Source organism: Rhinatrema bivittatum, chromosome 13 (assembly GCF_901001135.1).
Source record: "Rhinatrema bivittatum chromosome 13, aRhiBiv1.1, whole genome shotgun sequence".
Taxonomy (NCBI): domain Eukaryota; kingdom Metazoa; phylum Chordata; class Amphibia; order Gymnophiona; family Rhinatrematidae; genus Rhinatrema; species Rhinatrema bivittatum.
Window position 1 is genome coordinate 6,965,950 of NC_042627.1, and position 25,066 is coordinate 6,991,015.

At 47.8% G+C, this 25,066-nt stretch overlaps 2 protein-coding genes across 6 annotated transcripts in view; one reads left to right on the forward strand and one right to left on the reverse strand.

Moving 5' to 3' along the window:
* The first annotated feature begins 2 nt into the window (after positions 1–2).
* Positions 3–25,066, forward strand: part of AIP (aryl hydrocarbon receptor interacting protein) — a 36,184-nt gene continuing 11,120 nt past the window's right edge. Inside the window, exons 1-2 of one of the 2 annotated variants that reach the window (XM_029575133.1) lie at positions 3–140; positions 24,568–24,796. In XM_029575133.1, the coding sequence (XP_029430993.1) occupies positions 24,683–24,796 (114 nt within the window). In that variant the 5' untranslated portion in view covers positions 3–140; positions 24,568–24,682. Of the gene's footprint in view, positions 141–19,307; positions 19,369–24,567; positions 24,797–25,066 lie in introns of those variants that run through there. The other variant, XM_029575134.1, reaches the window with a different exon arrangement.
* On the reverse strand, positions 6,789–24,967 carry LOC115075033 (dual specificity protein phosphatase 14-like). 4 transcript variants are annotated; one of them, XM_029575140.1, is made up of 5 exons: positions 21,815–21,901; positions 18,488–18,587; positions 16,017–16,153; positions 13,792–13,915; positions 6,789–8,395 (listed from the first exon to the last, which is right to left on the reverse strand). In XM_029575140.1, exon 5 carries the CDS (start codon positions 8,333–8,335, stop codon positions 7,748–7,750), a length of 588 nt encoding a protein of 195 aa, XP_029431000.1. In that variant the 5' UTR covers positions 8,336–8,395; positions 13,792–13,915; positions 16,017–16,153; positions 18,488–18,587; positions 21,815–21,901; the 3' UTR covers positions 6,789–7,747. The 4 variants fall into 4 exon arrangements, with proteins under 4 accessions (XP_029431000.1, XP_029430999.1, XP_029430998.1 ...); XM_029575139.1 differs by lacking the exons at positions 16,017–16,153; positions 21,815–21,901 and adding an exon at positions 24,820–24,967; XM_029575138.1 differs by lacking the exon at positions 16,017–16,153.

Here is a 25,066-nt window from a genome sequence, read left to right on the forward strand (position 1 = left end):
GTGCCCGGGCTCGCTGTTTTGGCTGGAAGTGGAGGTTAGGGAATGCCGGCAGGGTAACACCGGGACTGGATCTCCCTGTCAAGTGAAGGCCCCGGGCCAGCAGGGACGAGGCGCGCCAGTCCTGGTTTTCGCTTCACCAGGTAGGAGAACATCTGGTGACTCGGGCTCTGTAAGGTGCGCAGGTGGCTGCAGGTGAACAGAAACGCCCCTGGGTTCCCCCCTCCCCCACACTGATTGTGCAGGATTGCATTACCAGGTTTTACCTCGGGGGTTTTTTCCCCGTCATATTGTTTATTTTATTCACGATTGTATTTGTATATGCTTGATTTGATTCTTTTGATGTTACCGTATCCTACCTCGGCAGCCCGGATGATCCAGCTGCGGTCATTTACCAGGTTCCTGTCCGGTGCGCTATGCATGTTCGCATACGGTTGTTAATGGGACACGTATTTACTGTCGTTCACTAGTTTGAACATTTTGGAATTGGAGTCTATAAGTTTAAGATTATAAATAAACGCAGTGGCGTAAAACTAGGACTGGAAGATCCTGTGGCTTAAGACATGAAGCAAGTGGTAACTCTGCCTCGCATTCATTGTACAAGGTGGCAATCTCAGCCAAACATTTAAGTGGAAGGTCCTTGCTCTGAGCGCAGACCTTCCACTTAGATGTTGGCCAAGAAGGGATCCTGTCCCTCTCCTCAGCAGATCGTCCCTTACTTGCAGGCCGATTAAAAAAAGAAACCCGCGGGAGAGCCGGCGCTCTGTGTTCAGCGCCCGCTCTCCTGACGCGCGATTCTGTATTTAAATTTGGGCCCGCGCTAATAAGGAGGCGCTAGGGACACTAGCGCGTCCCTAGCGCCTCCTTATGAGTGGAAGTGGCGGCTGTCAGCGGGTCTGAGAACTGATGCTTAATTTTACCGGCTGATAATTTTTTCTGCTTTTCTGTACACATACCCAGTGCCTTTGGGCAGGCGTTAATTTCTGAGAGTATTTGGGGAAATAACTAATAGGCTCATCAACATGCTCATATCTCTTAGTGTCTTCCTTTTGTACATATGTATATATTTACAAACCTCGTTGATTATTTAATGCAAATTTCCCCTTGTTATTCACACCCTCATTTATTCATTTGTTAACTTGTTTTATTTGTTCAATGTAAAGCGCCATGCCTGGCATTTGTTTGTGTTATCCTGGATGAATGTCGGTATATAAAAATTTTAAATAAATGCATTTGCATGTGATGCGCGCTATTAGTTTCGGGATGGTTGGCCGCGCGTTTTCCACGTGCTATTACCCCCTTACAGTATAAGGGGTAATAATAGTGCGTCTAAAACGCGCGACCAAACAGGGGCTAAAGGGTGCGCTCAGCCAAGCGCACCGCTCTGTATCGGCCTGCAGCTCAGGGGACCGATGCAAAAGGCAGAGTGAAATTTAGCTCACAGTTTTAACACGCAAGCTCATTTTTTAAACTCCCAATACAGTAAGGTAATGGTATGCGCTAAGGCATAGTTAACAAATGTGCAGCAACCAGAAGATGCACACAGAACATGATTTATGTGCGTCATTCATATATCAGCCCTTGAGGGTTTTTTTGTTCGCTGAGGGCTGGATTTTGGCAGATGAAAGAAAAGAATCCCAGTGGTAGCAGTGTTTTGGGTAATGCAGTGCCAGTGACAGATGATATTCAAACTTATGTTCCTCTTTCCACTCTCCCATCCCCACCTCCAACTTACCAGCAGCCACAGTCGCTCTTAGTGACAAAGGTACTGGCTCTAGTACAACTCTCTATCTCTGTCCAGCATTCCTCCCTCTCTTCCCTCTCCCACCCAGCAATTCCCCCATCTCTGTGCCTAGCATTTTCTTCTCTCCCTCCCACTCTCCTTGTCCAGCATCCCCTCTGTCTCCCCCACCCCTTGCCCAGCATCCCTCTTTCTCTCTCCCACCATCCTCTGCCCAGCATCCCCCTTTTCTGTCTCCTCTCCATCTGCTGCCAAACATCCCTCCCCCCAAGCATCTTTCCTCTCTATCTCCTGCTCAATGTTTCCATTCTGTCTCTATTGCCCCCTCCCCCTGTCTGCCATGCCCCTCCTCCCTCCTTTCCCCAACCTCCGAGAGTCTACCAAAGTCCCATTATTGCGCTGCACTGATTGATCTTGCCTCCTGTTTGGGAACTGGGTGCAACCGTAGGCCCTGCTCTGGGCTGTCATCTTTCCTTTCTGATCTCTCCACCTACCACTAGGGGCAGATAAATCAAGACCCAGGTTTCCCCATTTCTTTACACTGCCATCCTCACCCCTGCTGTAACCACTACCCTCCATATTTGTCCCAAGACTGCCTGGATTTTCTCATGGTGCGATCTGAAGCACACAAAAACGGTGTCATTGCGAATGTCATCAAGTATTGTTACAACCTCAGAGTACAGCCCAGCAGCATTGTGATGTCACCCAGCACTGGTGAAGGTGCACAATTGTTAATTTTATTTCATGTACGGACCAGCAGTATTGGTTAAGCCATCCCGTGTACCAGGATCTCTAAGCACAAGCCTGTGATATTCCTCCCCGCCCAGCTCTTGCAGTGATGGCCCTTGGCTGAGAGCTCCTTTCGGTAGGCCGGTGGGTGTTGCTCTAGAGCAGGAATAAGGAGGCCGTTCCTCCTGGGGGCTGTGAGTGCAGCATCCGCAGCCCCTGCCAGCCTGAAGATCAGGGAAAATAGCAGAACTAGAAAAGGTACAGAGAAGGGCAACAAAAATTACCAGGGTGGATTGGCTTCTTTATAAGGAAAGGCTAAACAGGTTAGGGCTCTTTACCTTAAAGAAGAGACAACTAAGAAGTCCATTAACGGCTATTAATTAAATTTACTTAGGGAATAGCCACTGCTATTAATTGCATCAGTAGCATGGGATCTTCTTGGTGTTTGGGTAATTGCCAGGTTTCTGTGGCTTGGTTTGGCCTCTGTTGGAAACAGGATGCTGGGCTTGATGGACCCTTGGTCTGACCCAGCCTGGCAATTTCTTATGTTCTTATATGGTAGAGGTGCAGAAAGTCCTGAGTGGTGCAGAACAAGTTAATAGGGCGCTGCGTATATCAAGTAGCGCTATAGGAATGTTAAGTGGTTGTAATAGGGAACGGTTATTTACCCTTTCAAGTACGACTAGGACTAGGGGATACTCTATAAAACTAACTGGTAGGAGATTTAAAACAAATTTAAAAATGTATCTTGTCAGTCAATACACATGAAGTAAGCATGTGCACATTTAAAACTAATCAGAGAAAGTTCTTTTTCACTCAACGCACAATTAAACTCTGGAATTTGTTGCCAGAGGATGTGGTTAGTGCAGTTAGTGTAGCTGTGTTTAAAAAAGGATTGGATAAGTTCTTGGAGGAGAAGTCCATTACCTGCTATTAATTAAGATGACTTAGAAAATAGTCACTGCTATTACTAGCAACAGTAACATGGAATAGACTTAGTTTTTGGGTACTTGCCAGGTTCTTATGGCCTGGATTGGCCACTGTTGGAAACAGGATGCTGGGCTTGATGGATCCTTGGTCTGACCCAGTATGGCATGTTATGTTCTTACCTCCCCTCCCCACCTCACTAATTCACAACAATCACAGGGTGACTAGAAATTAATTCACAAGTATGGAGAGTGGGGGATGTTTTGTCCTTTTTAGTTTTAATTATGGTTTGTTACTTAATGTGTCTGCTGGTTTGCAATATTTTATTGGAGTTTTGTTAATTTTTAAAAATAGCTATGAGTTTTTAGCTGTTAGATATTATTCCATTCATTATGTTTTTTAAATATTTACTCTTTCGATTACTATAGTTTTACTATTATGATTGGTTTTATATTTCTTGATTTTGTTTGCTGCTTTATGAGGAATGCTGCTGTTTGATTTTTCCATTGTTGCACTGCATACAGAGCAGTAATGTGCGCTCAGCCTGGCGCATGGGTCTACATGCGGTTGGGTGCGTGTTTTGGACGCGCTAGACTAGCACCCGATGCAAAAGGAGATTAGTGCGTCCAAAGAAATGCATAGCCGATAGCGCCCATCACGTGTAAATTCCATGTATATGAGGCTATTAGTTATTACCCTCCAGTGCAGGAAATCGCAGGGTACCTAACGTACACTTTTTAATGCAAATTTAACTCCAGCCCCAGAGGTGGCATAAAGTCAATGTGTGAGTCAAGGGCTTAGGAGAAATTTAAAAAATTCGGTCCTCTGCGTGTCCTCCTACTTAGAATTGTTGTGAAACGTAAATTAACTGCTTACAGTGTTGAAAAATAAATGTATATTGGCTTAATTAAAAAAAAAAAAAAAAAAAATCTTATGGCCGCACAATTTAGACGCCCACAGCAAGGAGTGCTTAGCTCTGGGCGCCTTCAGGGACCTCTGCAAAATAACTCAGGAATCGGCCAGAAACAGCAGGATAAAAACGGATGCTGATATTGATCGCCCGTTGCAATTGTGGACGCCCGATGCATTTGAGTGTTAATAGACGCACAATTCTTCCCTAGTGTGCACTTTTTTCGCAGGCCCTCATTTAAATCTGCATCGGGCGGCCCAGGAGATGTGGCTACGTGCACATTAGGAAAAAGAGGTGCTCAATCTGAGTGCCCGTTTTCAGCGCGCGTCTTATTGCATCGGCCCCAGAGTCTGCCTTGTGTTTTCCAGTTCAGTTTCTGTTTGCAGGTTTCTGTTTATGGTCATTTTATTCGGTACTTGGTGAGGGTGTGTCTGTGTTCTGTAAATGTGACTGAGGTGAGGTATTTTGCTGGCGAGTAGTTTCTGTCTAGGGCTCTCTAGCAGCCTGGCTTGTTCTGTTTTCCTAATAGGAGGTGTATTGGTGTTTAGGGCCTGGTGTAATATTTGCAGTGTTGCCTTTTCATAGGTAGGGTTGTTACTGTTTGAGAGCTGGCAATTAGTGCTGTTTTGGTATGGAAGGTTTACTATGTTGTAACTGAAATAATTTATCCCTGGCTTTCTGAAGGCCAAGCCCACATTCATCATGCATTACAATAGGCCTCATGCCATAGGGGTTCCAGGTGTCTTTTTTGCTTTTTTTTTGCAGGGTTTTCTGGTTGGCACCACAATAGAGCATGGAAATATAATGTTATTTTAAGTGATACTTTTACCTCAGAAGACTGTACATTGAATGTTCTTTTTCATGCAAAAGCTGTTATAACTGAGGTCAGCAGCTTTTTCGGACTCTGGGATTAAGCCGGTCAGTCCAAGCTGCTGGTGCCTGTGGAACTCGGCATTGTTAGGCTGCCTCCCGCTCGTCCACTGAAAGTAGCAAATGTTCTCAAACTCGCAGGCTTCTTGTTGAATGAAAGTGCTTACAGAAACATTTTATAAACAATATAGGAAGTATTTAAAATGTGCATTATACATGGGGGTCTTCATGGGGTTTTATTTTATTTTTTTTAAGTTTTCCTGGGAATTTAGCAGGGTTTATTCTGACAACAAAAATTCAGGAGTAAGCCAGTGGAAAAATGTGACTCATTATTTTTCTGGGTAAATAGCGGAGTTTATTTTGGGTGGCTAGAAGCCAGGACAATAAAAAGAATATTAAGCAGAGTCTCCTATTCACCCGCTCAGCAGCATCCCCCATCTCCTGCCTAGCAGGTCCCTCTCTTTCCCCACATCCCCAGTGAGAATCTCCCTCTAATCCCCTCCCCACTGCAGCAGCATCGGCTCCGGGTCTCTCCCCTCTCCTTGGGCAGCAGCTCCGCGGCACTGCACTTCCTTGTCGTGGGGGCCAGGGAGCCTCCCGGGAGCGGCTTCTAGTGGTCGGGGCTCACTTCAGACGCTGCACTGGCAGCAGCTTGCAGCAGGCACTTTGGCTGCTTGGTGGGAAGGGGGGCGGGGCTTGGGGCGGCACTGGAGGGCCAGCGCTTTCACTGGCGGGGGCGGGACTTGAGGCGCTGCATCTGCAGCTGCTCTTTAATCTGCCTAAAATTAGGGGGGGGAAACTGGTTTAAACCAATTGTGTTTTGGAAAAATCCAGAAATTTATGGGTGAAAATCGGTTTAAGGAAGGACCCTAACTATACATTATTACAATGCTTGTAGTTTTTATATTTATTTATGTCTGTTTTTGTTCTGTCATTCTGTTTTATTTAAGTGGCTGAGAAATCTGGTAAAATAAATAAATAAATATTATTTTCTGTGTAATTGGATATTCACGGGGCCGTATGGACTAATAGTTTCCCACAATCCACCCCTGCACCTCTTTCAAGTCGGTAATGAATGTGGCAGCCCCTTCCCACAGCTATTTTCTGTTTAAACAAACTAACCCAGAGTGTTAACAGGGCAAACAGTTGCCAAGGCTGCTGCTATGGACTTGTATTTTTGGAATCAAGGATGTGTGGGCTTGGACCCACAAATGAGGAATCAATTCTAGGAAGTACCTAGAGTGGGACTTGATCCCATGACTTTCAGATCAAGGTGCTGCTATGGACTTGTACTTCAGATTTTTCAGAGAACTACAATTCCCTACATGCATTCTGGCAAAATCAGGACAAACCCATCCGGCATCTGTAATCCAACCTCATCTCTCTTTAGAGGCTTAGACCAGCACTGTAAGTAAGAAAAAGCATTTCTACAGTCCAGAACCTAAATTGCTCAAATGTGGTCATCTCTGCAAGCCCCATCTAAACATTCAGGGAGAAAGCAGCTGCCAGGTTTTTTGGGGTTTGTTTGTTTTTTTTAAATAAAAGGTCATTTTTATTTTATTGAATCAGCATGAAACGCAGCCATTACGAGTAACTTTCTCTTGTGCTCCACTGTAAAATCACCCCATGATTTTATTTTATTTTAGAACATTTATATGCCACTGATCCCAAAATAATACATAAATCTCCCTACCCACAATCTGAAGGGTTAAGACCGTGGAAATTTCTTAGGACAAGTCTCCATGGGACCTGTTCTGGCCTAGGTTTAGTTGTGCTTTGCTCTGTTGGAATATAATGTGGGTAAAGCCTTGTATGCTGAAATATTGGGTAAGATTGAAATGGGAAATGAAGAGGTTAATTTGAAGAACATATTTGCAGAAAATATACTTGAGATGTTCTGCAAAGGTGACAACCACATCAAAAGAGAATTTTAAGGCTCATGCGGGTGGCTTATAGCTGCATTCATAGGAAGGCGCCTTGAGATGTTTCTAGTATAATGTAGATGGAGCTGTTCTATAAGGAAGTTACGTTCCTCTGATAGCAATGTGGGTTTGATTAATAGCCAAAGGAGTAAGTGACCTTTAATACCAGAACCAAAGAGAGCCTAATTCAAAGTGCCAGGTGGTCAGACACATAGAAAGTACCTCTGACGTCACAGGCGTGTTAGGAGACATATGACCGTTTACTAGTGCTTCTGCTCTTATGGTACCACAGGTAGACTTGCGATCTGCGGCTTATGGACCGTGCCCACTGTCCGGTTTGAGGGTTTCACAACCTGGGGATGGACGCAACTGCTACCGCTTTGCCATTTACTACAATAGTCTTTGAAATGTTAAAAGGCCATGAGGGTTTGTCAGTAACCAGAAATGAATTTTCTCCCTGCACCTGTTTGTAATGAGGCCTAACAAATAAGATAAGCTTTACCATATTTACTGAGTGATTCTCTTATCTTTAAGGGAAAACTGCCTTAGGGTCTAAAAAATTCCTTCCTCAATACATTTGCCAAAGATTGCTGCACACCGATTCTAGGGTTGGGTTGGGACAGGCTGGCTCTTGGTCTTTGAAATCCTTCTCTACCAGGCCATCCAACCGTGGTATCTCCGGCATCTCCCCGTTTCCGCTGGGCCCTCCATCTTGACGCTACTCTTTCCGAAGAGCCTCTTCTCGTAGACCATCAGCTGATGCCAGAAGCCAGCGTTTGGGCAGATCATGGGGCGGCGGGACTTGACCCAGCTGTAGGCCTCCCGCAGACTGAGGCCTTCGTACTTCATCAGGTAAGCAATGCAGAGGGTGGCTGAGCGGCTGACGCCCGCCACACAGTGCACCAGCGTTCGCCCACTGTGCCGCTCCACCAGGCGGATGCGATCCGCGACCGTGTCAAAGTAGTCGGAGAGGCGGGCATGGGGAAGATCAGCCACGGGCACCCGCACATAGTCCACGCCGGGCCAGGTTGGGCGCTGCACGTCCATGGTGGCGTTGACGATGCAGGTGATGCGCTTGGCCGACAGTATACTGCGATTGCGGGCAGAGGTGGCATTGCTGAGGTAGAGGGAAGGGGTGATCTGGTCCACACCAGAGAGCACCGCCATCGTGCCAGGGAGCAGCTGGCGTGGTGGCGAAACAGAATAAGTAGTTCTTGGGAAAATGGAGGAGTGTCTCATGTGAGATTTCACTGTAGCAGAGTCGGCTCAATGAGATGGCATGCAGTCCCTCCAGGAAACCTGGGAAAAGGGAGAAAAGGAGAGTTAAAGAAAGAGAAGGCTGCTTAGAAATTAAATACAAATTAGAGAAAGGTACTAGTCAAAGATTTTGATTGCCTTAACTTCCAAGTGGATCATCCAGAAATGCTGCTGCAACCCAAAGCAAATCACTTGTCTTATTACTCAGACACCCTAAGCGCCTCTGTAACTGCTCTGAGAAACTGCAAAATGCACTGGAGAGAAATGAATTTACAAAATGCTGTCACCCCACTCCATACTTGAGGAGCGCACAGAGAAATGAAGCTCATCTTGAATGGCGGCGAATGAGCCGACAGTGGTATGATTACAACCCAGAGTTCGTGATGTTCCTTCATTTCCGTTCCCATCACCGACAGGCCCACGCGGAAAGGTGCGTTCAGCGCAACACACGGCTTTACCCACATTTGAATGCGCCTTTTCGGAGGCTAAACCTCACTGCCAATGCAGCAAGGCGTTTTACACTCACATAACGTGCGTTCTGAAATGGGAGTCCTGCTTAGCACCCTCGTGTGGAAATCCCATGCAAATGAGGGCATTAAGCAGGACTCCCTGATGCAGAGGGTGGGTTTCCTTAATGCTGGAAACTTGACTCCTGCGTGAGAGATCGAGTTAAGTTTTCAGCGCGGCTTCACTGGCACGAAGAATCTATAAAAAGAAGTCTTTCGCGTTCATCAGGAGTTTAAAAAAATTGTAATTTGTGCACTAAAGCCATGGGGCTGAAATCCAGAGCACAGAGATGATTGCATCGGCCTCAGAGCCTTTTCACTAAAGGCAGGTATTTGTACCACGGGATTTACTAAGGGCAGTATCAAGAACCATGGCCCCATGCTATGGCAGTCCCCCATCCCAGGACTGCCCTGTTTTAAAGGGGCCACACAGCCCTGGAAAGGTCCCCTTCTCCCCACTGGAGGGTTCAGAAAATTGGTGAAACACAGCCCAATTTTGGCTAATACCCTACACTAGGGGTGAGCAAACTGAGGTGCGGGACCCCAGGAGGAGCCTGAGCAATCCTGAAGGGGGTCAGGTCTAATCAGAGAAATAAAAGGCTATGCTGTCGAGCCTCGGAGCTGTGGAGTCTCTGCAAGCTCAGGCGGGAGGAAGCTATTAGAGTACAGTGACATCACTGTAAGTGTCACAGTTTTAAATACCAGCTATGTTCCCAGTGCTAAACATGAATCATCGAGACGCAATTTCTGACCGTCATAATAGGCACCATCGTATAGTACTTTTGACTTTACTACTCTGCCTTGTATATAATCATTGGTCAATCAAGGCTATTTTTTAAGCTTTTTATATTGCTACAAGTGAAAGTCCTCCACCGTTACAATATCAATACCGTTATTCAGTCATTGCGTTTGTGTAATTACACATAATCTTGACTTATCTTTTAGCTTGTAGACGTCAATCCTTGCCCATATGTTTTCAAGGTAACATTACCAATGCCCGACACGGAGCCATGTTTCGGATAGCACAGTCCTTTGTCAAGGGCTCAACTAATCAGGGAAGCATCGTGGCGTTTCTTAGCGTTTCTCAGCGTTAGAAACCCCACGATGCAGCCCCGTGTCGGTCATTGGTAATGTTACCTTGAAAACATATGGGCAAGGATTGACGTCTACAAGCTAAAAGATAAGTCAAGATTATGTGTAATTACACAAACGCAATGACTGAATAACGGTATTGATATTGTAACGGTGGAGGACTTTCACTTGTAGCAATATAAAAAGCTTAAAAAATAGTCTTGATTGACCAATGATTATATACAAGGCAGAGTAGTAAAGTCAAAAGTACTATACGATGATGCCTATTATGACGGTCAGAAATTGCCTCTAGATGATTCATATTTAGCACTGGGAAGATAGCTGGTATTTAAAATTGTGAGATTTATGGTGTCAGCATTCCCGATCGAAGATTCGGTCGTCCTGAGCAAGATTCATTAAGTTTGATCATTGTACGTGTGCCATGATGGCCATCCCAGAGCTGCCTCGGCTGGGTGGGCCTGGGTGGGGAGCCGCTCGCTGTGCACTAGAACCGGACACGGGAGTTACACAGCCGAGGGCGAGCTGCCACGCTCAGGCCTCAGCCCGGAAGGAGGTCCTGCTGCCTCCGGGCCCCTGTCCAGGGAGAACATTCACAGCTGTTGCCCATCCGGGGGTAAAAGAAGTGGCAAGGTAGGGAAGAGAAATGGACAAAGAGGCCAGAGAGAATGAAGAGATGGGAAGATGTGGGGAAGAGAAAATAAAGGCAGAAACTGTAAAAAATAAAATAAAAGGTTAAGTGAATCAAATCATGAGAAAACTAAGAGAAATACAAAAATAAAGAGAACAGGAAACATTTATGAAACAGCAAAAAAAAAAAGTTGGGCAGAGTGGGTTAGATTTTTTTTTTTTAGCTCCCAAAATATTTGAGCTTCCACGCAAGTTATTTGAAATATGTTGTAGCCTTAGCTTTGTGGTATGTGGCCTGTGTGTCTGGGCGTGGTCTCTCTCTCTAGGTCTAGGCCTGCCTGGGTATGGCATGTGCGTTGGGTCTCTTTGTCTCTCTATGTCTGTCTGGGCTTCTGTTTTACTCTCTGTCAGTCTGGATTTGGGTGTCTGTGTCTGGGTATGAGTTATCTGTTTCTCTCAGTGTCTGTCTGGGTGTGGGGTGTCTATGCCCATCTAGGAGTGTGTGTGAGCTTACTTCTTTCAAAAACTCAAAGAGAACCAAAAGGGAACTATGAGCCACTGGCCCCACACACACACACGGCTGTTATAGACCAGACTACCCAAGCGACACCAGGCGCTGTTTGCTAGTATATGTATATATGAAATAATCCAAATCGGAGGCCGCAACCAATTTCGTGAATGGAAGGGAAGGGGCTGGAGCTCAAAATGTTCACTCCCCCCTGCCCTACAGGTCTGGCACCAAGTTAATAAATTCTTGGGTTTGATGCGGGACGTTTTATCTCCAATCTCTCCTAGGAGTAGCCTAGTGGACAGAGCACCGGGCTACAAAGCAGGGTTCAAACCCCACTGCCATTCTTTGTGACGTTGGGCAAATCACGTCACTCTCCACTGCCTCAGGTACAAAAAACTTAGTGAGCCCACTGGGGGCAGTGAAATACCTGCAACGCCTGAATGTAACCTGCTCTGAAGTGCCTAAAAAGCAAAATATAAATCAATCAATCAATAAACCTCTCTATCGCTGGACGGTATCTATTGCTTTGCTCCCAATTTGGATTGGAGAGATAAAAGGTCTCATCTTTGTAGGTCAACCATGGGGAGTTGGCAGTCTTAAAACCTTTCAATTACTTAGAAAGTCCAAGAATTGGGGATTGAAGAGAATTCTTGTAGCATTTCCTGTACTTTCAGCCTAGGAGGGTCCTAGAAGGTGCCCTGAATATACCGAAACCACTGAGAGAACTAAACGGGATGGAAGATTTCTCATGTGATGCCGATGTTGCCTTGAAAGACAGATCCACTGTTACTGGGGCATATCCGCTGTTACTGGGGCATATCCGCTATTACTGGGGTGTATCCGCCATTACTGGGGCGTATCCACTGTTACTGGGGCATGTGCACCACAACAGATAAGCGGGATGAAGACCTAAATGCTTGCCCAGATGAGGCATTTGCTCAGCTGCCTCCCGTGTCCCTATCTGTACCGGGAGGATAAAGGTCATGATTAGGCTTTTGCACGGAGCTTACTGCTCTCCCTCCTATTTCTCAGGCCTAGGACATTCTCCAGCACGGACCCTGGCTGTTGATGGGCCGGTGGGGGGCGGGGGGGAGGCTGGAACATAGGCACGGTGGGATTGTCAGCGAGCGCAACAATTCTGGCTTAATGGAACTCAGAAGATTTCTGATATTATACAACATCTGGGTCACCTTATACTGACCGTAGGTCTTTTGGGGGAGGTGATCCCCCATAAAAACAGAGCTCTAGTGGCCTGGCTACTACTGGCTGCTCCATACACAATTGCTATTTTCTGGAAATTTAGACTCTGCTTACAAGATGAACATAAACGGGGGGGGGGGGGAGAGAGAATTTTTTTCATATCGAGAGATTGCGCTATGGACTTCATGGAAATATTATGGCCTAAGCTGATCCCGCCTGGGGAGAGATAATATATCGATTTGTTTCCTAGATGGGTGCTCTTACTTCTGTTTGATGTCATCTTTGGAAATGTATAGCTTTGGTACCTTCTTATGCCGAAGAGTTGAATAAATAAAGAGTTAAAACCAAATTCCTGGAGGGTCTAGTAGGCCACCTTCTCCCAACCCCTTTCCTGTAGCTCAAACCACTGGAAAAATAAAAAGTTTGAAGCCCCCCGGGGCTCTGCCCTTGACACAAAATGCCTCCCCCCCCCCCCCAAATAAAAACGTACTTGAAATCATGGTGGTCTAGTGGAAGAGGGAGTGAGAGGGGCAAAGGAGCGCCTGAGGTCAGCTGCAGCCATTTTGAAAAAATGGCGCTGGTGGGGCAGGAGTGAGTGAGGGTAGCTCCTGCCCCCACTCGACCACCAGGATTTCTCTTAAAGCTTTCGTGGGGACCCGGAGAGGGAGGGGGCACATTTTGTCTAGAGAGTGGAGCTTCTTAACAGGGGGGTGGGAACTAAAAGGGCATCAATCGAATTTTTCAATGGGTTGAGATGTGAGAGGGGGTCCCACTACATCCCCAGGGATTACTGAACATTCTGGTGGAAGGCTTTTCTGGGGTTATTGAGTCCCTTTCAGTTCTGACCTTAGGAGCGTCGGAATGTGCATTTGAGGAAAGTTAGGTAATTCCCCAGGAGCAGGGCAGCATGCAAAGACTTTCTGTACACTGTGCTACTTATTTGCAGGCCAGTAAGCTGCATTGCATGTATTTGCATTCCCACATTGTGCCGGGCTTGAGAGCCAGGAAATAATGTGTGGATCTTTGCAAGCTTATGGTGCACTATTTCCATTTTTGGTGCATTAACGTGTTTTAATGCAGAATAAATACCGTTTGCTGCATGTTAATGTGTTAGTGCCACTTAGTAAATGGCCCCTTAACCTTTCCATGCTCAGACAGGAACCTTTTCCCAAAGAACATACTATCAATGCTTCTGACGAGGTGGACTCTGTCCTCGAAAGCTCATACCCAATTGGTAGGTCTATAAATGGCCTCTGGCCATTTCTGTTACCGCATGGCTTATGTTTTACAGCACCATGTTCAGAAAATAAATAGTATTTCCCACTCTTTCCTACTGGATTCTGGTGTGTACGGAGAGTTAGTGGGAAGAGTGGGCTGGCCCCTTGGCATGACAGCAGCATGAACATTTATGATGGTTTAAATGAGCCCAAACTGAGAGACGCAGGAGAGGGTTTATATAGAATATCAGGGCATAAACTTGCTAATTAAGAAATTAAACTTACATTTTGCTGTTTCTGGGGCAGAACAGGATTCTTCACTTGCACACAGCTTCCGAGATGCTTGACAGAAGCGAGAGAGGGAAGCCCTGGCCAGTTCTCCCTGTTGCGTTGCTTCCAAGAGCTGACACTGAGGAGAAAGACGGAAGCTCTTTTTCTACCGGGACTCCAGAAAGATATAAATAATACTCTGGGCTGGCAGCTGTGCGTGACACTGGAGACAGAAAAATTCCCCCAGCTCCACCCAGGGGAAAGAAAATGGAAACTATCAGCTATCAGAGAATGCCTGTTAGGTCCCGACCAGTCTCGGGCGATTTGCTTTTCCTGTTGCAGTACCATAAGCCCTACTTGATCTCTGGCCTTACCCTCGCTTCCCCATAACCGAGGAGGCTCTGCTCCCCAGGCTTGTTTGAATTCTGATGCTCCCCCCGGGAGGCTGTTCCATAACGCCACCTCCCCGTCTATCAGAAGAGGGGGTAACCGCTTTCTCCTCCTTGAATACACTAAGGAGGCAGATCTGGGAGCTGAGGGGCCATTCAGATCCAGGGCTTCCAGGGTTCTTCTGGCTGGGAGAAGACAGACACGGTTTTCAAGGCCATTGGGCTTTGCATGGTCTTCTTTACTTCCCAGCACAAATAACGCAGCCACGGTCAGGCCGATGCAATCTAGTGCGCTCAGCTAAGCGCATGGTTTTACATGGATTAGCTCGTCCAAAACGCGCGTTCAAACCAGGGCGTAGCTAATGGTGCTCATCACGTGTAAATTCACGTTGAGGCTACTCTCAAAAACGAACGCCTGCCCCGGAGCAAGCGTTAATTCTCCAGGAGCGCCCTAAAGTTGACCGAAAAGCAGAGAGAATACCACAGCCACCACACCCCGGGGCAACCAAACTGGTTAATCCAGTCGGTTTAGCCCCATTGTATGCATGAGTTTGTGGTTCTTATTAAGTCAGAGGAACCGAAAAAAGGAGTAAGAGATAAATAAATAAATAAAAATGTCGCCGGTGGTCAGGTTAGGAAAACAGGCGCTTAATTAATTAATCTTCGTCCGTTTTCCTAACCCGTGGTCGTGCACAGATTAGGAAAACAGACGCTCATAAAACCGAGCCTCCCTTTTCCTAACCCGCACTGACAGCCACCTCTCCTGAGCGCCCGCTGCTGAGGAGGCGTTAGGGAGGCATAATTTCCCCTAGCGCCTCCTTTTTTTTACCGCGGCAGCCCATTGAAATATTGAATTGGGCGCTCGGGAGAGGTGGATCGGCGCCCGTTTTCTGCACACTGGTATTGCCTTGGCCTTTGCGATGGTTTTTCCCCACAGATAAGCGTTTACCGGCTTATACTGGGTAAACCCTGAATGATTTGGCAGACCGTACGCCTCCTTCTAGTGCAAGGCGAAAATAAAATCTAATGCACAGTTAATCAATTGCAGACTGGGGGTTTCCTTCCCTCCCACTCTGGCAGGGCTCTCTTTAGAGATGCGTTCCCTGTGGGAATCGCCTGCAGAATCTTCCACCCTTGACAACGTGACAGCTGTGGTGTTTGGGTAAGAAATCTTCTTAGAGGAGTCCTCAGTGTTGAGGAGCGCACCTGCTGCTGCGAGCCTCCGCTGCCACTCTTTGGTGCACGCAAAGGGGCAAATGCAAGGGCCCGGCAGCCTTCCTCTGTTCCAGACCACAAATCCACCTCATGGGGTAAAACTGGGAAGCTCCCTTGCAGAACGAGGAGTTTAGTCACTACTCCTAGAAAGCCTCCTTCTGCAAGGGAGCTTCCCAGTTTTACCCCATGAGGTGGATTTGTGGTCTGGAACAGAGGAAGGCTACCGGGGCCTTTGCGTTTATCCCTTTGTGTATTCTAGAACAATGAACCCCCGGGGCACTTTTTATACAGCCTCTGTACTCCATCCTTATGACCAAGCCCCCTTCTCCCATCGAGGAGTGTCTGACGCACTCTCCTACTCTCTGAACTCGGCTGGAAGTGTCTGGGAGGAGGACACCTAAGTAATTAGTAAGGAACAGAGGACGTTTAGGACTCCCTTACAGGAATAAGTGATGCGTGGATCCTGATGCACAGGCTGGGAGTGGGAATCCCGGGGCTACTGTAACTCAAAAAGCAAATTTCATGCAAGAGTGAAACAGACAGGAGTAAAACTGAAAACCACGATGAACAGCTTCCTGCATTACTGGACTCTGTGGGATAGACAGATTGCCACTATCATATACCCCTAATACTCACCAGTAGTTAACCCTTGGCCACGTGAGGGTTCCAATAAATAGTGCTCAGGCCTGGTGGTTCCTGCTTGCCACTGGACAAGTACCTGCTCACAAGCTATTTTTTGATGGTTTCTAGGGACACTGTGAACTCACGACAACCTGAGATCACAGAAAAGCTTTCACAATCTGCTTAATAAAAACAGTGGGATCACACAGCAACTCACTTAGCTGCGTCACTAATCTATCACAATCACAATGCTAATAAACTGAAAAGTTTATTATTAACAAGGATTTGTAATGGACACAAAAAAAGATTGAAAAGCTGCAAGCAGGGAAAAGGAAATGGATTTTTATAGTAAACACTAATACTTTTACTATTGACTTGTCTGCCAACTCAAACACCGCAGGCCCAATATTCAGCGCTAGCTGGTTAAGCAATTTAGCCAGATAAGACTAATCTGGCTAAGTTATGATATATATTCAGCAGCACAGCAAAGCTGCTGAATGTATGCGGATTTGTACCCACGTAGCCAGAGAAGTCTACTCGGGGCGTCTAAATGTAGACAGAAACTTATGCGGCTCACTCTGAATATCGGTAGTTATATGGCTAGCTCGCTCCACCCCCAATCCGCCCAGTACACTCCCACTTTTTGTGCATGTAACTTTTAGCCGTACAAGGGACTTATACGGCTACGTGGTAGCCACTGATCGTAGGCACATAATCAGCGGCCACTACTTAGCATAGGTTCTGCTTATCCGGCTAAACAGTGCTGAATAAGCTTTGAACATTGGGCTCACTGGTTTTTCACAGCAGGGCAGCAGTTAATCCTGCTGGACTCCCGGCCACACTTCCCAGGCGCTGAGAGCCTGGGTGCTGGCTTTCTCATTGATTCTGTCCAGTCAGCACACAGAGCCTCGGACAATGGGGCCGATGTAATGCCATGCACTCGCTGCTGTGCACGGCTTAACACGCAATCGGACGCACGTCCAGAACTTCCGATCCAATCTGGGGATTAGCGCATCCAAAAGGCACCTCCAAATCACTGCGAAGTTAACAGCGCTGATCACATGTAAATTCATGCAGATGAGGCTATTAGCTAATCCCCGCCACCCAATACATTTTCTGCGTGGCCAAGGTGCCCTTGCAACGCGGCAAGGGCGGATTGAAAAAAAAACAACGAAATTCTGCTTTCTGTGATTCCTCCTAATAGTATTGTCACGATACTAAGTAGGAAGGACCAAATAAAGCTGTATTTAGTTAAAAAAAAAAAAAACAACTTCTAGACGTCCAATACACACACAAGATACACTGTCCAGGCCATGTATCTTGCGCTATGCCGGTAGCGGGAGAAAATGGACGCTCGTAGATTGAGCGTCCGTCTTCCCAACCTGCTTCACGGTCACCTCTCCTGTGTGCGCGATGCCAAGGAGGCGCTAGGGACGCACGTTTGTCCCCACCGCCTCCTTTTTAACATGACCCCCTCATTTAAATATTGAATAGCGAGCCCAGGAGAGGTGGCTGGGCGCGCGTTAGGAAAACGGGCGCTCAACACTTGGAACGCCCGATTTCTGTGCACAATTATTGCATGGGCCCCATTGAGTCTGTAACCATTTCGTCTCTCAGCTCCCAGCCGTACCCTCCTCAGCTCAGCTCCTGTAACTCTCAGCTGTCCTGCTGCCTCCATTCACAGCATGATATCAAGAGTTTGTTTTAGCTCAGGGATGATTAATCCTGCCAGCTCCACTTACTAGTGCTGCAGAGCACTGTACTGTCCTGCTGCCTCCTGCCGCTTACCTTACAATCACTAAGGAGGAGTTTTTAAAGGGGAAGGTGTTTCACACGGGGCAGAAAAATCACGACATTCACAGCAGAAACCCCCGTCTTACCACAGCCACCATGCCCTGGGGCAACTAAATAGGTTAATCCAGTCGGTTTAGCCCCATTCAGTGCATGAGTTTGTATTTCTTATTTTCCAGTGATTTCCCTAAGAAAATCAGACCAACTGAGTGGTCCTGGAGGGAGGTGGAAACCCGAGTTGGCAGATCCAGTGCCACAGTGAGTCCGCACATTCCATTCACAATCCACTGGCAGAGAAATGGGAATTTAATCCCCAATTCTGTTCTCTGCCTCATGTGCACACACAGCTCCAGCACTGGAAGAGGGCGCTCTTTCTGTGGGGTGGGCTTGGGCAGAAGACGTACCTTCACGCTTTGCAATTACTGAACGTACGAGCATTGGCCCACAGTCCTCACCTGCCCTCTTTTCTGACTGCTAATCTTTTTCAAAGTTGCATTAATAGTCCACATTGTACACAGTAACATTATTCCAACTCCTGCCCAGTAGAAAGATGTCTGATGCGGTGTGGGTGATAAGCGTGGAGCCCTGCTGGCAACCGGTGTGCCTGAATGGGCAGCGGCTGGCACCACCCTCTCCCTACCCCCGGGTCAAGTGTAGTGCAAGGGGGAAGAGGAGGAACAGCTTCAAGGCCCTACCTCTGTGGATTCCTCGCGTCCCCTCTTCCAGTCTCCAGCGCTCTCTGCCAGCAAACACCGCCACCACTCAAATAAGCAAAATGTCCAGAGCAGAGTTGGGCTGCACAAACAGAAATAAATTGACTGAAACAGGTGCAGGATCAGTCCATAAAAAAATAAGAGATACAGAAAGGTAGAAGCAGGTTACAGTTCAATTCGAGTGGGTGCAGACGGGATGCTTTCTGAAAGATCCTCCAGATTTTCTAGGATCTCTCGGACGTTCTCGCTCTGTGTGGAGGCTTCTTCAGAGCCCATATGCAGGCAGTCTCCTGGTTTGTTTGTTTTTTTTCCCTCAGAGGGGGTTGCTGCTCTTCTGATCAAGCTCCGGCTTCTTCTCGCAAAGCCACAAGGTTAAGGGAACCACTCACTGAATGTGTAGTGAAGGCAGATCCTCAACAGCGCAAGCCCTCGCCACACATGCACACCCCCAGCCTGTTTGGCAGTGGGCACCCACCACCATGCAGCCAGGGCCGGTGCAAGGGTATTAGGCACCCTGGGCGAATCTTCTGCCTTGCAACAGCCCCCCCCCCCCCCCCCCCACACACACACAAACACAAGCCCTGGCCCAAACACACAAGGAAAAATTGTGCAACAACAAAAGTAAGAAAAAGCAAGTTTGCTTACTGTAAACAGTGTTTTCCGTAGATAGCAGGGTGAATTAGCCATGCTGTCTGTGGACGCCTTCCGGGACAGCCAAGGCAGAGCTTCCTTAGCTGATAAGAGCTTTGCTCTGCGCCACCTTCCTCTCAGTCTTTCCCAAAGCAGGTCTGGAGACTGTCCGGGGAGGAAGGTGGGCCAGCACGGCTAATTCATCCCGCTGTCTACGGAAAACACCGTTTACGGTAAGCAAACTTGCTCCCCCGCCCCGCAGATAAGCAGGCTGAATTAGCCATGCCGTCTGGAGTCCCCAGCTGAGAAGGGAAGAGCACAGCCAGAAGAGACACTCAGAGATAACTGGACGGCTGCAAGAGTCTGAGTACCACGAGCTGAGCTCACCTTAAGAACATAAGAAGGTGCCATACTGGGTCAGACCAAGGGTCCATCAAGCCCAGCATCCTGCTTCCAACAGAGGCCAAAAACCAGGCCACAAGAACCTGGCAAGTACCCAAACAACCTTCCTTCATGACAGCGGACAGGCTCTTCCCATCATCGCATCTTCCCCAGCCTGTTGGTCTATGTAAACGTGCGCCATGAGCGTGTCTAGGCAGGACCACGTGGCTGCCTTGTAAAATGTCCTGGATTGGGACCTCTCGGAGATGGGCAACCGATGCTGCCATCACTCGGATTTGACGCGCTTTCGGCGAACTGGCAAGAGAGTCTCTGCTCGCCTGGCACAGCAGTACTGAATGCACTGTGAAATCCAAGTGGAGAGGGGTCTCTTGGTAACCGGCTGACCCGGAGCATTCGGGTTGAAGGAGACGAACAGCCGCGGGGCTCTGGATTCGAAGTGCGTTCTCCGCTTATAATACGCCAAGGCTCGCTTGCGGTCCAACGTATGGCAGCCATTGGCTCTGAACCATGCTATCTTCCGGGCAGCGACGTACCCCGCCGTGGTGCGGGCTGATGTCTCAAAGGCCTCATAGATTGTCTGCAGAAGATGTTGCAGACCTTCCTCCAGGTTGTGGAACTGCTGTGGCATTGCATCCGGTTGCAAGATGGTGGCAACAAAGGGCTTAAGGGGCTGCAGGCACTCATATAGATTCTGGTGCTACTGAATTTTGGCATTCAGCATCCCCGCTTGAATTGCCCGTCGTCTGAAATCGTCGAGGTATTTTGAGTCCCATCCCGGAGGGGTATTTGAATGGAGACAGGATTTTTTGGCTCTCTTCATTGCCAACTCCACTACCACAGACGCGTGGGATAACTGCAGCGTTCTGCAGAAAGTCGATTGTCGCATTCGGAACTTAAGGTCTGTCTTTCTGGAGGTCGGTAATCCCGAAAAGGGGGATTCCCAGGTCTTAATCATCACTGCGTCCAACACTGCATGCGATGATAGAATGGTGGGCTCAGCGGGTGGCTCGAAGATTTTTAGAATTCCTAGGACCTCTGCCCGGGTAACATGAAATAGACTTAGTGTTTGGGTAATTGCCAGGTTCTTGTGGCCTGGATTGGCCACTGTTGGAAACAGGATGCTGGGCTTGATGGACCCTTGGTCTGACCCAGTATGGCATTTTCTTATGTTCTTGTGTTCTTAAAAGAAAATGTTCCAGCTCCAAAACAAAAATTGAAAAAAAATAGCACACACATCAAATATTAACACCCAAAGATTAAAACCAACAGAACTCCCTGGGAACTTTTGATTGCCAGATGCCCTGAGATTGTCGTGATTTAGCTGATGGGGTGGAGAGTGGGGGTTGTTGTGCACAAACTTTCTCCTTTCTCTCATATACACACACATAATTATGCACGTTTGTTCTTTCTCACACACAAACAAACACAGGATCTCCCACACATGCCCACTCTACTAGACACAGACACATGTGCTCTCTCACTCTCACACCCTCTCTCCCTCACATACACACGCCCTTATTCACTCAGACAGGCCCCTTCTCTCACACACACACTTAGGTTCCTTGTTTCATTCACACGAGTACCCTTATAAATGCTCCCTCCCTCTCTCAGCATTGCTCTCCCATACACACACAAGCCCTCCCTCACACACACACTTAGGTTCCTTGTTTCATTCACACGTGTACCCTTATACATGCTCCCTCCCTCTCTCACCATTGCTCTCCCATACACACACAAGCCCTCCCTCACACACACACACCCTCATACAAGCTGCCTCTCTCTTTCTCACACGCATATACACACACCCTTATAAAGGCTCCCTCTCTCTCACACACACACACCTTCCCTCAGTTCCTCTCTCATACACCCCCTCATACAGGCACTTTCTGTCTCTTGCACACACGCCCCTTTGCACAGGTTCCTTCTCTCTCTGACACATACATCCTTGCACAGGTTCCCTTTCTCACACACACACACATGCACTCTCACTCCCTCACACAGGCTTCCTATCTCACACAAACACAAACAGAGGCCCCACTTGCGACCCGCCGAGGCAGCTTCTCTCGGCTGCAAACGGGATGGGCTCCGCTTGCGGGCCTGCTTCTCTCGGCTGCGGGCGGGATGAGCACCACTCGCTGCCCGCCGAGCCTTTTCTCTTGGCCGCCCGCAGTCCCCACCTGGCTGCTCTTTGCCGCGCCCTGCTGGTTGGCGCCCCTAGGCGACCGCCTAAATTTGCCTAGCGGACGCGCCGGCCCTACCTGCAGTCCATCTACTTACAGCCTTGGAGCCCTTGCAGTCCTAGAGGCTGGGGACAGGAAAAGGACAGGGTTTTCTCCTCTCAGCGTAAAGAGACCTCCCACTGTTGTGATGTCACTATACCTCGCCAGCACCACAATGTTCTACTTTAGACCGTCAGAGATCTGCAGTCCCTTTAGTAAGCAGGGAAACTATGTGACACCCCCCCCCCCCTTACAAGTGACATGGTCTATGGGGAGGGAACCTGCACATAGGAAAACGGGGTTCTCGAGCAGACAATGCTGAACATTGTTTGAGGAGCTGGAACACAGCAAGCCTTCAACCAGTAAACTTGTTCAGTGCTTTTCGGATACCCTGGTGATGTGTGGGATGATGATCAAGATCAGGTGTATTACTTGGAGTACGGTTGAACTGGGCCCTCCATTTAAAAAGGGAATGGTTCTAACACATTTGAATCAGTTAAAGTGTAATTTGGCATTTCTGTAAAAAAATATGGTAGATAGTGAACATATTCAATTAAAAAGAAGATAAGTGACTCAGGCGTTTTTCAGTTCCAGGCACTTTGAAAAGCTATGGAGTGGCCATTCTATTACATAAATGGAACAACTATTGGGCAGCCAGCAGGTAGCTATATAATTATGATGGGGGAAAATCACTATTCTGGTTTCATTTTACACCCCAGATCAGTATGAGTGTTTCTTTTTTTACAGCAGTGTTCGCACATATTGTTTCCTTACAGCCAGCACCGGTTATTATGAGGGAGGGGATCTTAATTGCAGAGTGGATCCAGAACCAGACAAGCAAACCCACAGTGATGTGAAAGCTATGGATAAGCACCAAAGGATCCATTTCTTGTCTGGGAAAGTCTTAAGTTCACAGATGCCTGGCTTTTCCCTATGGTTTAGTTTAACAGTTGCTCTGTCTCCTTCTTAAAAGTTAGTGCCAGCAGCCTGGTTCCTCTCTGGTTACGGTGAAGCCCATCCTTTTGGAAAAAAGACTCTCCCTTCTCCAAAATGATGCCCAGTTCCTAACAAACCTAAAACCCTCTTCCCTGCACTACTGTCTTATCCATTCATCGAGATTGTGGAGCTCAAGGCTGCCTCTGGGGTCCTGCTCATGGAAGGGAGAACATTTCTGAGTGCAGCCCTGCAGGTTCTGGATTTCTATTTCCTACCTCAGAGCCTACATTTCGCCTCCAGAGCCTCTTCTCCTGCACCTTCCTATGTCACTGGTACCAACATGTACCAGAACAGCCGGCTCCTCCCCAGTCTCTAAAAATCTTATCGCGGTCCGTTATCTTCGCACCAGGCAGGCAAATTACCTCCTGCCCACCAGCCACCCAGCTATTTACATTCCTACTGATCGAATCACTCACTATGATGGCCGTCCTAAGCCATTTTAACTTCTGGGCAGGGACCCCTGGAGACATCATCAGTGCCAGAGGATAAAGCATCACCTAGAGGGCAGATCCTAGCGTCAGGATCACTTCCTCCTACAACAATGTGATGGTCTCCCGCCAGGTGACCTTGATCCTCCAAATCAGCACGTGGGCTGCCAGACTGCTCTATTATGTCCCTATTCTGGGAGAGATTATTAGTTTTGTAATAGCTAAATAAAGGGAAATGGAAAAAGAATTAATTGCTGATAAGCGGTTTAGAAAGAATTTAAATAAATAAACACAATAAAAACCTAAAATGAGGGGCCCAGATGCTTTGGGAATGAAGGAAAAGTTTATTATAACTCAAAGACTATTGAATAATTTGTTGCTACATAAAAGAGCGAATGCATCACTGCACTCATTTTTCTTGCATGGGAATAAAGCAGGTAAAATGTTAGCCAATCAGGTTACAGATCAAGTAGGATCCAAATTTATATCTACCTTGAAGGACAAAAAGGGGTTCCTCCTAACTCAGCCTAGGCTGTTATTTATCAGCCGGCGTGATGATTAGGTGGGACTAGTGGTCCCCCCAGGGCGCCGGAAGTGGGCAGGGCACTGTTGGGTTACACGAGGGCACACCATTTTCAAAATGCCAGAGGAGTTATGAGAGCAGTCGCAGAGCATAAACCAGAGGGAGGGAACTGTAAGCGAGTAAACATGACTTTATCTACCACTGTACAAGAGCCACTTTCAACTCAGGGTGGGTTTTTGTGGTGGAGCAGGGGGCAAGTGTTAAACTGGTCTGCCTAGCACACTACAGATCCTTTCACTGGCCCTGCCTGCCAGGACCCATTTTCAAAATATATAGCCATACAAAAAAAATGTGGTGCCGGCTATTTTCAAAATGGGAAGCAGCAGAACAGGAGCAACTGGGGGAGGGGTTCTTGCTCGTGCCCCATTTTAACTTCTACAATCTCATGGACGGGGTAAAATGGATGAAATGGGGAAGGCCCAGGCAGTGGATGAATATATTTATTTGATGTGGCCCTTGGAGTGAAGTCGGGGGAGGCTTTGGCGATGGCAAGCAGGGCCATTTTCCAAAACAAAAACCCAACGAGCTTTGTTGTTGTTGTTGTTTTTATTTTTTTCTCTTTTCATTTTGAAGCGTTGAGCGAGTTTCAATTGTGATCAGTGGTGCAAACATCCTGACGGTCCTGCTCCACAAGTTTCACACTTACGCTAATTCAAAACCTGTTTGTGTTCCTTTCCTAGAGAAATCGGAACTCTAGGTCCATAACTGCAAAGGCACAAAACCAGATCAGAGGCTCAGGCTGGAAGCCTGCAAGGGGGAAGGGGGCATCTGACGCGCGCCTTATTGTTCCGGCTTCCCTTGCAGACAACGCACAGCCGGATTCACGAAGCCGCCTGCGCGCCCTTTGCCCAAGCTGCTTCCGGAAGCTGCGGAAGCGCCTCCCCCGCCACCGCCCGAGCATGCGCAGTGTGCGGCAGCGATGGCGGACGATCGGTCGGTTCTGCTGAGCGGCGGCGGCCGCGGCATCGGCCTGGAGAAGCGCATCCTTCAGCCGGGCTGCGAAGATCTCTCCTCCTTCCCGGACGGCACCAAGGTAACGCGACTCGATTTACGTACCGGGTGCTGACAGGCGGCGCGGGAAGGGGCAGCCAGCGGCCCGAAGCCCTTAGCGCTTTATAAGAGGGAAAAGGCCGCTGTTTAAGGCAGAAACGGACGCTTGATGCTAACGGGTGGCAGCAGAAATCAAGTGTCCGAGTCGTCAGCAGCGAATGACCAAACGGTTTTGAGTAATAGTAAGGATAAGCCACGCCCACTTATCTTGGCCCCTCCCCCCTTTTCGTCTTGGATTTGTAGTGCTTTTGTT

What these genes read in the sequence shown, in the direction of transcription:
- LOC115075033 (XM_029575139.1), bottom strand. Translation starts at nt 8,335, where the DNA reads ATGAGACACTCCTCCATTTTCCCAAGAACTACTTATTCTGTTTCGCCA.